This window comes from Rhinatrema bivittatum, chromosome 8, assembly GCF_901001135.1.
Source record: "Rhinatrema bivittatum chromosome 8, aRhiBiv1.1, whole genome shotgun sequence".
Taxonomy (NCBI): Eukaryota; Metazoa; Chordata; class Amphibia; order Gymnophiona; family Rhinatrematidae; genus Rhinatrema; species Rhinatrema bivittatum.
Window position 1 is genome coordinate 18,036,768 of NC_042622.1, and position 14,844 is coordinate 18,051,611.

Here is a 14,844-nt window from a genome sequence, read left to right on the forward strand (position 1 = left end):
ACAGTGGCAGGATCCTGAAAAGCTGGTAGATTCCATGCTGCCTACCCGAGAGATAAGCAGTGGATTTCCCCCAATTCCACCTTAATAATGGTTTATGAACTTACTCTTCCCTACGTGCTTCGCTTTACACTTGTCCACATTAAATTTCATCTGCCATCTGGATGCCCAGTCTCGCAACATTTTCTTGCAATTTCTTACAATCCTCTTGTGATTTAACAAGTTTGAATAAATTTGCGCCCATCTGCAATAATCCATGTAACTTTTCATTTACTCAGTCTTATGGGTTAAAAACTGGGAAGGAGAAATCCATAATCATTAGGCCTATCCCACCCTTTACCCCCCACTTTAAGCATTGTAACAGCGTTTCCCAACCCTCTCCTGGAGGCACACCTAACCAGTTTGTCCATAATGATTATGCATGAGGTAGATTTGCAGACCAGGTGTATTCAAATCTAACTCATGCATATTCATTATGGGAATCCTGAAAACCCAATATCAATCAAACCAGAAGAGTCCAAAAACATGCAAATGAAAAAAATTATGAAAAAGACAAATATTGCAAACAAAATCATTAAATATCAAATGATTAGAGAAACCTTAAGAATGAACTAGGATGGATCACCATAACACCCCGCGGATGCTGAACACAAGTCTTAGTCAGTATTTTCACAGCTAAGGGTCATAAATAATCATTGGTCCTTAGGAAGCCAGTCCTTTTAAAATTAGCCGATGCCTAAGAAACCTCGCTGCTGGTGTAAATGCGAGCCATCGGCACTAAACCAATGCAAAATATCTCTCTCTCTTGCCATTTAAAGCACGAACTGGAGCCCCTGAAGCAGACATCCGAAACGTGATAGCATGTTGAGTGAGATGAACATTTGTTTAGGGAAGTATATTCTTTTTATAAGCTTTTAAAAAAATATTTTAAAAGGACTTGTTTCCTAAGGACCGATGATTATTTGTGACCCTTACCGGTGAAAATGCTAAGAATTGTGTTCAGCAGCTGCGGAGTGTTATAATGGTCCATGCTAGTTCAATTGAAAGCTTTCTCTAATTATTTGATATTTAATGATTTTGTTTGCAATCCTGAAAACCCGACTGGCTAACTGTTTTTCCCGGAGAGGGTTGGGAAACTGCATTATCCTATTGTAAATTGATCATCTTGCAATTCTATTTGAGCCTTCATTTCTTGGTCAGTTACACAGCCAGATGACTCGTAAGAGGGACCACAAAGACTTAACAGGTGGCAGAGGCAACTTTCAAGATTGGCAATAGTGATTTTCTCATATTGGTTTCCTTATAACAGTGGAGGCCACACTTATCCAGTTGGGTTTTCAAGGTTACTACAATGAATATGCATGAGATAGATTTGCATATTCTGAGTCTCACAATGTATCCAAATCTCTCTCATGTACATTCATTCCATATCGCCTGAAAATTTGACTGGCTGGGTGTGCCTCCAGGAAAGGACTGGGAAACACAGCTTAAAGAAACTATATTATTATTATTATTGATGGGTTCATCAATGCAAAAGAATTCAGCTGTTAAATGCTTATTCCAAATTCTTCATTAAACACCACAGAAGCACTTGTGTTAATTTCCTGCAGTAGGTAATCATTTAATCAAAGAACAAAACTTAACTGGAGTCAAAAATTGTTGCAGCTGTGTTTCTGCAAGACATTATTTGTACATATAAAAAAATGAAATTATAATACATTAAATAATTTTGCTGTAACGTGGACTTAAAAGAGTTTTACAAACTAATTGTGATCAGATCAAAATGTCTCATCAATATAATTCTGAATGATAGTGCATGGAAGTGCTGTCTGTTATGCCAGAGGCTTTGGCATGGTGAAAGCCTATACATGCATTTCCTCTTCCAAGAGATGCAGCAAGACGGTTTAATACAAGTAGTAAGTGAGAACAGATGTTGCCTTCCAATCCGTGTGGCTTGCTTGAATCTTCGGGTTTCTTTTCAGCCCATCTCCTAGTCCTCGCATGTCACAGAGTGAACCTCACTGAAGAGGATGCCCCCCCTCGGTAGGTAGGTACTGGAGAGATTTCACCTGCACAGTCCTGCTTCTCCACCATTAAGATCAGGCTGCGCTGCACTGGACTCTGGGAAAGACCAGCCTATGTTTCCCGATACGTGCTTAGCAGCGTTATCAAAAGGGAGCGACATGTTCTTCTCAGAAGAAACTCCCTATGGCCTGTGGTACCTATGGTGAACAAAGCAAACTTCATCAGTTTCGTGCTCACACACGATGGACTGCTGCAGCCATGCTGCCCTCAACCCTACTCTGTAACACAACAGACGCACATCTTCGCCGCAGCAGAGCGTGCAAAACTTACAATTTCAGAAGCTAATAGGGATGTGCATGGAAAAAATATTTCACTGGGGATTTTGTTTAATTTTTTTTTTTGTTAGTATTCGCCAAAATGACAGGAAAGAAACGACACAAAAGTAAATGCCTGCACATCCCTACAGGCAAATAGGTCTTGCAGGAGGTACCCTTCAGCTCTAAATGTTTCTTTGCACAAGTTTAGGAAAGAGAATGTAAGGCAAATCGTTTTGTCTGATGTGAAGGGCCACCATCTGACTCTTTGCATATTGTAATCTGGAGGTGTGCACAGAGACATTTTTTGTTCTGTTCTATTAGAAACAAAAATCAGCACCAAAGCAAAAGAAAAATCAAAATGATAGGAAGGATCCCCCTTGTTGAAGTCCCCCACACAGACCCACAAATACAGTCCCCTACATTTACAAATTGAAACCTTTCCCTCACTCCCCACCCTCCCTGGTGGGGCCTCACCCCATGTATGGGGCTTCCTTGATGTTGGTATGGGGCAGGAGCAATTCCCAGGTGCTCTTGCCCCACTGCCAGTTCCTGTGTTCAGAGTGGTGCGGGCTGGCCAAGAGGCCGGCACCATTTTGCTTTACAGCTGTCACGGGCCAAAGAGCCCATCAGCGCTCCCTGGCAGCAGGGCAGGACTGACCAGGAATTGTCCCTCCTTCTTCTCAACATTGGGGAAACCCGTGGATGAGGAAAAGCCATCCTGGGAGGGTGGGGGTGGTTTTCAATTTTTAAATGGGGGTTTGTTTCCAAAACAAAAGAAAACACCCCCCCCCCCCAAAAAAAAAAAAGAAATCCTGAATTTCAGAAAAGGAGATTTCAAAATGAAAGAAGGGGCAAGGAACGGCTCTGCCCTATGAGGTAAGGCTAAGGAAGTCAGGGCTGTTCAGTTTGGAGAAGAGACGACTGATGGGGGGGATATGATAGAGGTCTACAAATCATGAAAGGACATGAACAAGTTAATGTAAATCGTTATTTACTCTCTCAGATAATAGAAGGACTAGGGGCACTCCATAAAGTTAGCAAGTAGCTCATTTAAAACAAATCAAAGAAAATTATTTTTCACTCAGCGCATAGTTAAGCTCTGGAATTCATTGCCAGAGGATGTGGTTACAGCAGTTAGGGGTGGATTTTAAAAGGGTTATGCACGTAATATACGCGTGAAACCCTTTAAAACCCCTCCTGCGCGCGCCGAGCCTATTTTACATAGGCCCGGCAACGCGCGCAAGGCCCGGGACACGCATATGTCCTGAGGCTTGAAAAAGGGGGCGGGGAGGGGACGGGGCTGGAGCCTCCAGGCACAGCGGCCATTTGCCGCTGTGCCCGGGATCGCGGGCCAGTCATCGGCCAGCGCGTGCAACCTACGCCTGCCCAGAGGCAGGCGCAACTTCTAAGTTAAAGGTAAGGGGGGGGTTTAGGTAAGGCTGGGGGGGTGGGTTAGGTAGGGGAAAGGAGGAAGGCTGCGCGGATCGACGCGCACAATATGCACAAGTGTGCACCCCCTTGCACGCACGCAGACCCTGGATTTTATAACATGCGCATGGCTGCGTGCGCATGCTATAAATTCAGGCATATAGTTGTGCGCACAAATCTACGCCCGCGCCTAAATCTTAAAATCCAGCACTTAGTGTAACTGGGTTTAAAAAAGGTTTGGATAAGTTCCTAGAGGAAAAATCCATAAACTGCTATTAATTATTAAGCAATAGTAGCTTGAGATTTATTAATGTCTGGGTACTTGCCAGGTACTTCTGACTTGGATTGGCCACTGTTGGAAACAGGATGCTGGGCTTGATGAACCCTTGGTCTGACCCAGTATGGCAAGTCTTATGTTCTGTTTTTTCATTTTGTTAGAAAACAAATGCACATTCCTACTGGAATCCAGTTTTGTTTTGTTTTTAAATTGGAACTACAAATCCAAAGATGCCATGTGGTAAAAAGCAGGACTGTCTTATCCTAAAAGACAAGTGCTTCTTGCTGATGAGGCAATATATGATGACATACCTAGATATTTCACTCTTGAAGGTGGTGTATAATTATTATATTCTGTGTGCAGTAACAGTCATTTCTCTGTTGCAATTTAAATTAAGAAAGAATCACTACTGAAAATGGGAATTATTACATTTTACCTATTTCATTATTCTGAATAGTCAGAGCTTTTAAAATGAGGTCATGCCAACACCTTTTTCGATGAGCTGCTGGCTAGGATTATTTTTCGACAAGTTTAAAGTGAGGGTAAACTCTAAATCTGAGATTAAGCAGAAACACGGGCCAATGCAATATCAGTGCACAATAAAAAAGAGTCCATCCTTAGCACCTCCTCGGCATCGAGTGCCCAGGAGATGTGGCTGTCAGAGCAGGGTAGGAAAATGGATGCTCAATATGAGCATCCATTTTCTCCCTTTACTGGCACAATATACATGGCCTGGACCGTGTATATTGGGCTCCCAGAATATTTTTTTCAAAGACGTTTTATTTTTTGCACGATTCTGTTTTCTGTGGTTCCTCCTAACATAAGAACATGCCATAATGGGTCAGACCAAGGGTCCATCAAGCCCAGCATCCTGTTTCCAAGCCAGGCCATAAGAACCTGGCAAGTACCCAAAAACTAAGTCTATTCCATGTTACCATTGCTAGTAATAGCAGTGGCTATTTTCTACGTCAACTTAATTAATAGCAGGTAATGGACTTCTCCTCCAATAACTTATCCAATCCTTTTTTAAACACAGCTACACTAACTGCACTAACTACATCCTCTGGCAACAAATTCCAGAGTTTAATTGTGCGTTGAGTGAAAAAGAATTTTCTCCGATTAGTCTTAAATGTGCTATTTGCTAACTTCATGGAGTGCCCACTAGTCTTTCTATTATCTGAAAGAGAAAATAACTGATTCACACCCGTTATAGACCTTTCATGATTTTAAACACCTCTATCATATCCCCCCTCAGCCATCTCTTCTCCAAGCTGAAAAGCTCTAATTTCTTTAGTCTTTCCTCATAGGGGAGCTGTTCCATCCCCTATATCATTTTGGTGGCCCTTCTCTGTACCTTCTCCATCACAACTATATCTTTTTTGAGATGTGTCAATCAGAATTGTACACAGTATTCAAGGTGTGGTCTCACAATGGAGCGATACAGAGGCATTATGACATTTTCCGTTTTATTAACCATTCCCTTTCTAATAATTCCCAACATTCTGCTTGCTTTTTTGACTGCTGCAGCACACTGAACCAAATATTTTAAAGTATTATCCACTATGATGCCTAGATCTTTTTTCTGGGTGGTGGTTCCTAATATGGAACCTAACATTGTGTAACTATAGCATGGGTTATTTTTCCCTATATGCATCACCTTGCACTTATCCACATTAAATTTCATCTGCCATTTCGATGCCCAATTTTCCAGTCTTTGTATCACAATGACACTTTTAGGAGGAACCACAGAAAGCAGGATGTTTGGTTTTTTCTGGCTGAGCCCTTGAGCACAGCATGCCTTAACTCCAGTTACCGGGCTGTCGTTAAATTTGCCGCGGGACAATGGGCATTGGCCGTGCAGGACGTTTCTGAATCACGGGGTAGTAGCTAATAGCCTCATCTACATGGAATTTACATGTGATGAGCGCTGGTTTGGACGCGTGTTTTGAACATGCTAATCCCAGTACAGAATCGGGTGTAAGTCTAGTGTGTCCTGAACACATATCCAAGCACACATTTAGCAATGCGCTGACTTGAGCGCCTGATATTGCATCGGCCCGTCAGCGTGTCGTGTTTCAGCCCTAGTCAGCTTCTTCTACAGACTTGTGCAGCCCGAGACAATTAACGTGTACACTCAGAGCTTCTGGGCCACAGATGATAGGCAAAAAGCAAAATCATTGCATATATCGTCGTGACAGGAAGAAAGCTGACCTTGTCAAATGCTTGCTTGATGCATGTACTTCCATCTCATTGCTTTTGTATTCATTTAGTTCTTTACGAATTGCTGCCTAGGATTAAAGGAGAGCATTATGTTATAGAAAGATAGTTATGTAATCAAGCAGACTAGAAAGTGCAAGGAGCCGCTAAGTGAATTGTTCCTTGATACTTAAAAATTGGTGACCTAGCCTGGTCGCATAAAAAGTGTCACAATCTAGAGTGAAGCCATTGTCTTGGCAATGAAGTGGACTAACTTTAAAAGTGACGTTAGTGACCTCTGTGCAATCCATTTGTTTGTTCAAACTATTCTTTACCACATTTACCCTGCTGAGGGGTTACAAATACTGTGAGCACTCTCTGTGCCAAACGAATAAAGAATCATTGGCATTTTCTTTTGTTTAGGGAGTTCTGTACTTTTCCTGTTACCTTGTCTGCTGCCGATAGTCGCGTCCATGGCTTGTCTGCTCGTCTGTCATAGTCCTGTGCTTTTGCCACTTCAACATAATCACTGAATCGAATTAAGATCTTTCTGTCCCTCAGTTCATCAACTGTAGGCCTCTGATTTAGCTGTAAAGATGAATTATTTGCAAAAATTAATCATGAATGAGTGATGATGATGATGAGGATGTACAATTAAAAAAAAAAACCCTAACAAGCCCAATTTTTTACATTTGTGCTAGGAAACAGTGTGATCGTCTTGCTATTATTTTAAGTACTTTAGAGTCATTTCTTACAGCAGTGAATGGGAGGTGGATGCAGATCCGGGTCTAGCTGCACATCCAAGGGCTCGGGCTACCATCAAGCCGTAGCATTCACTCTCAATATCACAGCCGTTATCAAGCTGTTAACTTTTATACCAAAGGCTCATTAAACCTCATGGGAAGCATTTTCAAGAGGTAAAGAAGTGTTGGTCTCTTGCAAAAGGTTTCAGCACAGCCTGTACTTTCTGCACACCCTTAAGCCCGATTCCTTAAGTAATGGTGTGCGAGTATGAATCCCAAACGCTGTCCTGCAGCTGCTGCAATAGGAGCAGAACGATCCTGGACCACAGCACACAAACCTTTTCAATGCGATATCTGCTCAAAAGTGGGGCCAGGCATTTAAATGCTTCACAGTGTGCTACCCACCCACTATCACTGTATGTACACAGATATGATACGCACAGCTTTACAATGAGGATGCTTGACATAATAGCGGGGAATAGAATGGGTATTTCTTCGTTTTTAACAAATAGCACAAGCAGTTCAACTTGGAAAATTACAATACAATGCAAGCAAGTCTGGCATAAAACCCACCCTGCCAGAGGATATATGTCCTAGACCTAGGAAGCCCTTCCTTCTCCGCAGGCCCAAATAGTTAAATCTACAGGGAGAGCCCAGCAACTGCTGCTCTACAACATAATTGCTCAATATGTAATACATATGCTAATGAGCTTCTTCTGCTTTCATGCAAATCCTCAGTCAGGATCCCCCTTCCTTCTCCTCCACCCCCTCCCCCTCCCCAGCACACATGATAAGGATTTAAGGGGGAATTTCACCACGTTTCAAAGGAGGAGCAGACACTTTCTTTCCTTTGGAAACCTGCAGCGTTTTTGGACTTTTGCACCTGCTGTTTCCAAGGGAAACATTTGAAGCGTCTGCTTCTGCCAAACCTCTCAGAAAGGAAGCTGCAGGTCGAGCGCCGTGGAAGAGGAGGTGCACTTCTAGCTTGACTAAGGAAGGACGCAGACGTGCACAGTGCTGCTCCCCCCCCATCCTTCAGAGGGCTTCAGCAGGTGACGTGGCACAGCCTTTCCCAAACCAAGGGGCTGGGAGCCATTCGTGAGTGCATGCAGGTAGAGGATTTCAAGTCAACGGGATGACCCCTAGCTGTTTTTAGTCCATTTTGGCATAGGGCAGGGTTGGGCCCCCACTGACCAAGTCTGGGGAAACTCATCGCTCACTTTGAAAGAGATAAAGATGTCGGTGCCTTACCTTCCTGGTTAGCCGCTGCTTTATTTCTCTCCTCTCCTCCTGCTCCGTCTGGTCATTTCTTTCTGTGGAGAACACAAGGAGCGAGATTACCCTCCTCATCGGGGCCAGATTTAGGAAGCCTTAAGGAAGGATACCTGCGACATTTCCACTCCCAGGATGACACAGTTACCTGCACCCGTGTCAGCTCCACTGGCGTTCACAAATGGAAGCCACAGCTGTCTCCTGATCTCGATCCGGACAAGTAATAATGTACATAATGTACAGAGAACTCTTTCACCAAGTAGCATGCACTTGCCCAGCACCAAAACCCAAATGCTGAATGCAAAATGACAGTGGAACAAAGACTTTTTTTCAGTGCACTTCCCTGTATGAGCGTTACATGCTACAATGATCTCTTTTGTTGCAGCTGTCAAATTCTGCCAACAAAATCGGCTCAAATTCGTGCACTTGTTAGATGAATTGGACACTGTTACAGCAGAATTACTTTCGGGGTGGGTGCAACAGTGGCTGCTGCTATGCGTTATCCCAGCTAACACTGTGTGTTGCAAGGAATCTGAGCCAGTGTCTGGTCTGAAGGCATCTCATGTTTGCTACTTGTGATTGAGCTTGCATGCTTTCCTTGGATGCTCTTTCAGGATTCATTCCTCTCTGCCTGGACTGCCATGGTGGTAGGGGTTTTTTTTTGTTTGTTTTTTTTTTTATTTCTCCCACCTTAACCACTTTGTGATCTGTCTCTCGTCTGCTTTATTCCCTGCTGGGTTTGCAGTCCAGGCTTGTCATTAACATTCTAGCCTTGAGAGCTCCTACGCACTGGGAGCTAAAAATAGAGCAGCGTACGAGATCAATGAGCAGAATGCAGAATGTGCTTTGGGACAGAGGGGAATGGATGTTCTATTCCTGGTGTTTTCTGTTGCTAAATTAAGAATCAGCTCAGTGCCTGACTGCAGAGGAGACCCTGACAAAGAAAGCTGCAAGAATCCCCCAGGATAACGCCCTCAGCAAATTCCTTTCTCCTGCTGCTGGTGGTTCTCCCTGGATTTTTACAATGCTGTAAAATATTGTGCTTAGAGGCAATTTTCTGAAGGTCTGCTTTTCAAATAACATCTGATTGCATTGGCTGGGGCATTTAGCTGTGTACACGACGACTCAATCTACACGTTTTTGGAAGGTACAGATAACTGAATACTGCATTCCCTGTGCTTTGCATCCCACAGCCTGCCAGCGCTCAGACAGCCACACAAAATGCTATCCTGTAAGCTAAGGTGAAGGAGCCTCATAGGGGCACGGCAGGGTTACCTGTGTCTTTTGAGCCTCATCCAGGGTAGCACCAGCCTAAGGAGTTCCGAGCACATTACAGTCAATCAGATTGGCCCCTTTAAGCTTTCCATGGTCTTGCAGCCTCTCTTTCTGGGGGTACACAGGACTGAATAAAAATAAGAATCAGTAATAAACTGAGGGGCAGATTTTCAAAGGGGTACGCACGTAAGATACATGCGTACCCCCCGAAAACCTGCCCCAAGCTCCCCCTGCGCGCGCCGAGCCTATGTTGAATAGGCTCGGCGGCGCGCGCAAGCCCCAGGACACACGTAAGTCCCGGGGCTTTCTTGGGGGGGGGGGGGGGGTGCCGCTGCGGGGCGTCCGGGGGCGGGGCCACGGGCGTGGTTCCTGCCCGGGGGTGTTTCGGGGGCGTGGCCGAGGCCTCCAAAACTGCTCCCGGGCCGGGGAATCGCGCACCGGCAGCTGGCCGGTGCGTGCGAGTTACGCCTGCCTTAGGCAGGTGTAACTTTTCAAACAAAGGTGGGGGGGTTTAGATAAGGCTGGGGGGGATAGGTTAGGTAGCGGAAGGGAGGGGAAGGTGCGGGGGGGGGGGGGGGAAGAATTTCAGAGCGGCCTTGGAGGGAACGGAGGCAGGCTGCGCGGCTCGGCGCGCGCAAGCTGCCGATTTTGGGCAGCCGTGTGTGTGCCGACCCCGGATTTTAAAAGATACGTGCGGCTACGCGCGTATCTATTAAAATCCGGCATACTCTTGTTTGCGCCGGTCGCGTGAACAAAAGTACGCGTGGGCGTACTTTTTTAAAATCTGCCCCTGAGTTTCTGCAGGACATTCACCCGATTGCATTCAGCAGGGGAAAAGTCACAGAACCCTTGCTGTATCCGGAGCAAGGCTCAGTGTCCGAGACAGACATAACTCTGGAAGGGGTAAAGACATTGACCAGCTCAGATGCTTAGTCCCTGGACCACCTGAGGGCAGGAGCACTGCTCAGTGCTGAAGAACTGAAGCATGAATGAATGGCTCCAGCTTTACCAGGTGCCTGCGGGACAGCCAGAGCGATGATGGTCACGGTTTTGGGGAGAGGCATCCTGCTTTCCAACAGGCCGGGCACTACATCCCTTGGCCTGCATGTAAAAGAGCAAATGGAGAAGAAACAAGAGGAAGTTCAAGAGGTTAGGGATGATATCTCACCCATAAAAAAACGAAAGCTTGCAGGGGATAAATGAAGCCATAAAAGAGCCCAGGCTCTCACCTACTTTATTTATATTATTACTAGAAATCCATCTGGGGACATGGACCTGCTTCCCTGTATCAGAAGAGTCTTTCCCTCGTGTGGCCATGAATGAGTACCTTTGGGACTGGCGACTGTGGGAGAGAGCTGGGATGAGAGGAAGACCCTGTTAATGCCAGTGCCACACAAAGCAGAGGAAGCCGTCGGGACTGTGCGAAACTGCCAGAGAGAGGAGGAGAAGCAGCAGGTCTCTCTCGCACGAATCCATTAGTAAATTGTTATCCTTGACATTTCAAATCGCAGCAGAGCACATTCCCTGGCGCTTCCAAGCAACAGACCCTCATTAGCAGGTTTGCAGCATGAAACTACTTCCAGGAAATTTCAGCCTCCACACATTTCAACAACAACAACAAAAAAAAAATAGGTGAGCAAAGTTCATTTTCTGCTAAGTGCAACAGCGAGAGCCTTGGTGCCCAGAGTTCCTCAGGCTGCCCCTTTGTTCTTCCTTCTAGAAAATTCAGAGGCATGGGGAGGGGGAAGGCAAGGACTGGTTTTTTCCCTCTTTTTCAGCACTGCTGCTCTGCCTGTCACGCTGCGCGGTGAAATGGCAGCTGCAGAGCTGTGTTCAGGCTCCCTTGGCCCCGCCAGATCCAGAGCTGCCAGGCTGGGTGTTTGGGAGCGCAGGGGTCATTCTGGCTACCCCCGCCATGTCCTAGTCCAGAACGGTATTACAGTGACCCTCTCCGAGCGCCAAAAGAAACATAAGTGACCCATGGGGGTCAGTCTCTTCCCATCCTAACGCAACACATCTCCAGTCCTTGCAACCAAGCTGGAGCCAGCCTGCAGCTGGGAATTTGCCAATTAGCTGAAAAGCCAGGCTTCTCTCTGGGAACAGCAATCACTTAGGGGTACAGTTTCTGCTTGTTAGGGATGTTTCTCTAGTCCCACCCTGTCTCATCAGTTTCAGTTTGCTACAAATGGAAGCTTTCATAGCTGGAGGACGTGGTGGGGCTGGAATTGCTACAGCAGAGGTTATCAGGAGGTGCCGAGTGCGGCCCCCCCAAGCTCCTGTACTACATCTGTTTGGTTGAAAGGTTGCACTGCCTACACAGCTTGCAGGTTTTTGGGGGACAAATGCCAGCTACTAGATAGACTCTGCACTTCCTCAAGGGATACTTTTCATTTTTCTTTTCTATTCATCGAATCTATTTCAATTAAATTTTATAAAATAGCAGCAAACTAAATGGCCTCATTTACTAAGACTCCCCCCAATTCTGTGTCCAGGGCTGAAGAGCTGAGCGCATCAGACCCTGAGGAAGAGCATTTTTTTGGACTTGGGCCTTGTTATTTATCTCCTGTGCCGGAGCGTTACAGAGGGCGCATCCAGCTCCGGATAAGCAGGAACAGATGGGAGCAGACCTGCGATATTCGGCTCTTCTTTCAAAGCATCCTGGAGCCCTTATCAGCATAAATAACTTTAAAACAGGAGCTGGGCCTCGGCAGCGATAACCAAGGTTGTAAACCGAACCTCTAGAAGGAACGACCTATCCACGCTCTCTCTAAATTAATGCTGGCGTTTACCGGGGGTGTGCTGTCATTTTCAAATCACAAAAACGCCAGCAAAATGTCTTGCTAAGTTTTGTTTAGCTTCCAATCCGAAAAGACATAATAAAAAAAGAACACATTTTTCCTGTGTCATTTAAGCTATCCTTAAATTATTTAGCATTTATAAAACCAGGAAAAACAAACCCCCTAAATATATTTTTCCATGCACACCCTTATATAAAACCACATATTCATTTTAGGAGTAGCATTAACCTCAATAAGAATGACATCAGGGTTTGTTTTGCTTCTTTGGTTTTCATGCATGCAATGAATTTGCTTTGCAATAATTTTTCTTTTTGGAGAGCAGAATTTGATTGTGCACAATTTTCTGGCTATTTTCGAAATTAAAATATGACATTACAGCTGTCGGTTGGCTAAACAGTACAGAATCCACATGTGACCTAGACTTTGGGGGCAACATCTGGCCTGTCCTGGGCGGGGCGGGACAGAGGCGGGCCGGGAGAGTGGTCATTAGCCGTTCTCCTGGGGAAGCGCGCGCCGGGAGCTGGTCAGCGCGTGGAATCTACTTCGGCTCTGGAGGAGCAGTAAGTAGTGAAATAAAAAAATTGGGGGTAGGTAGGTAGGGGTTAGGGGTCAGATTGGAGAGGGGGGGGGGAGCGGGGAAAGGGAAGGAAGGTTAGGCAGGGTGTAGGAAACTCCTTAATTGGAGCGGACTGGGAGGGAACTGGAAAAAAGGCTGATCGTGTCGCCGCGCATAATTTGAAAATTCCCCCCTCCCTGCATGCGCGAGTCGTGGTTTGCCCGCACATGCGCGCGCAGACATCGGATTCTATAACATCCGCACACCGGGAACCGCGCACATGGACGCGCATGCGGTCTTTTTAAAACCGACCCCTTTGAAGCACGCGTCTCAAATGCTGGATCCTGGTTTCTAGGGCAGAGTTGTTGTAGGAGAATAAATTTCATGAATATCCACTGTGGAAATCCTGGGGACTGATTTTCCTGCTGGAGGAGTGGAGTCTTCCACCCTGCTCTTCAAGACTCATGATAAGTAGTTGCTTTTTTCCTGCAGGTTGGTTTTTTCCTGCACAGTTTCAGGTGCCGATTGGCATAAACGGAGAACGCTGGGATGCCAGAGGACGGGACATTGTCTTGCACCTGCTGCTTCTGTATCTCTCACTCTAGCATGAAGCAAACATCTGTCCAGAGCAAGGTGAATGGCACAGGGGGCTAAGCAGCAAACAATGGAATACAGATGTCCAAATGCCTATAATAATTGCTGAATTTCTACAGTGTAGAATTCTAGTTGCCCTATTGATCTCAAAGAAAACTGGATTCCTGGTATCTCATGAAACCTTTTCCTGCAGCAACATAAGAATAAGCCAAAGATATTCAAGATCAGGAACTTCTGAGCACGGGTTACTTGCACAGGGGTGCACATGAACTTTTCCTGTTCAGTTTTATTCCAATTAACTTCGTCTGGCTAACTGACGTGCGGGCCGATTCAGTAAGGTGCGCTGGGACGTGCGCAGTGTTTAACAGGGGTTCAGTGCTTTGAAAACGCGCAGCCAAACCCCCTGAAAACTAATAGCGCTCATCACGTGCATGTTAATGAGACTCTTAGTCAGACACCCAGGATTCAGAAAGTAAAATGTGCGGCCAATCTGTGACTCCAACATCGCTCTAAGCTTCAACAGCAAGAGGAAATGTGGAAAAAAGGATTCGCACTCACAAAGAGGGGAGTAGCTGGCTTGTTACGGCGGTTACTACCCCAAATCAAATAAGCCTGATACTTCACTTTCAATACATATACAGCATAGTTCTCTGCTTCAACGGCAGGGGAGAAGAAAAACTGATACTTCACGCATATCCAGCATAGCTCTCTGCTTCAACGGCAGGGGAGAAGAAAAACTGATACTTCACACATCCAGCAGAGCTCTCTGCTTCAACGGCAGGGGAGAAGAAAAGAGGGTTCGCACTCACAAAGCGGGGAGTAGCTGGCTTGTTACGGCGGTTACTACCCCAAACCAAATGTGTCTGATACTTCACTTTCGATGCATATCCAACATGGCTCTCTGCTTCAACAGCATGGGAGAAGACTGATACTTCACGCATATCCAGCATAGTTCTCTGCTTCAACGGCAGGGGAGAAAGACTGATACTTCACGCATATCCAGCATAGCTCTCTGCTTCAACGGCAGGGGAGAAGACTGATACTTCACGCATATCCAGCATAGCTCTCTGCTTCAACGGCAGGGGAGAAGACTAATACTTCACGCATATCCAGCATAGCTCTCTGCTTCAACGGCAGGGGGAGAAAAAAAACAACCAATAAGGGCTGTATAACATAGTCTGGGTAAAACAAATAAGCATGGGTGTGGCTTGCTTATTGGCAGGGGAGAAGAAAAACAACCGATAAGGGCTGTAGAACATAGTCTGGGTAAAACAAATAAACATGGGTGTAGCTTGCTTATTGCGGCGGTTACTACCCCTAACTAATCAAGCTTGATATTTCACTTGGATGCAGCTCCATCACTGCT

The 14,844-nt window shown here is 45.7% G+C and overlaps 1 protein-coding gene across 2 annotated transcripts in view; it reads right to left on the reverse strand.

Annotated features, from left to right (window-relative positions):
• Positions 1 to 1,593: 1,593 nt before the first annotated feature.
• Positions 1,594 to 14,844, reverse strand: part of PHACTR3 (phosphatase and actin regulator 3) — a 178,904-nt gene continuing 165,653 nt past the window's right edge. For both annotated transcript variants that reach the window (XM_029613622.1, XM_029613620.1), the window contains 4 exons: positions 8,235 to 8,296; positions 6,688 to 6,828; positions 6,256 to 6,332; positions 1,594 to 2,219 (listed from right to left, as the gene is read on the reverse strand). In XM_029613622.1, coding sequence (XP_029469482.1) covers positions 2,204 to 2,219; positions 6,256 to 6,332; positions 6,688 to 6,828; positions 8,235 to 8,296 — 296 coding nt within the window. In that variant the 3' untranslated portion in view covers positions 1,594 to 2,203. The remainder of the gene's footprint in view (positions 2,220 to 6,255; positions 6,333 to 6,687; positions 6,829 to 8,234; positions 8,297 to 14,844) is intronic.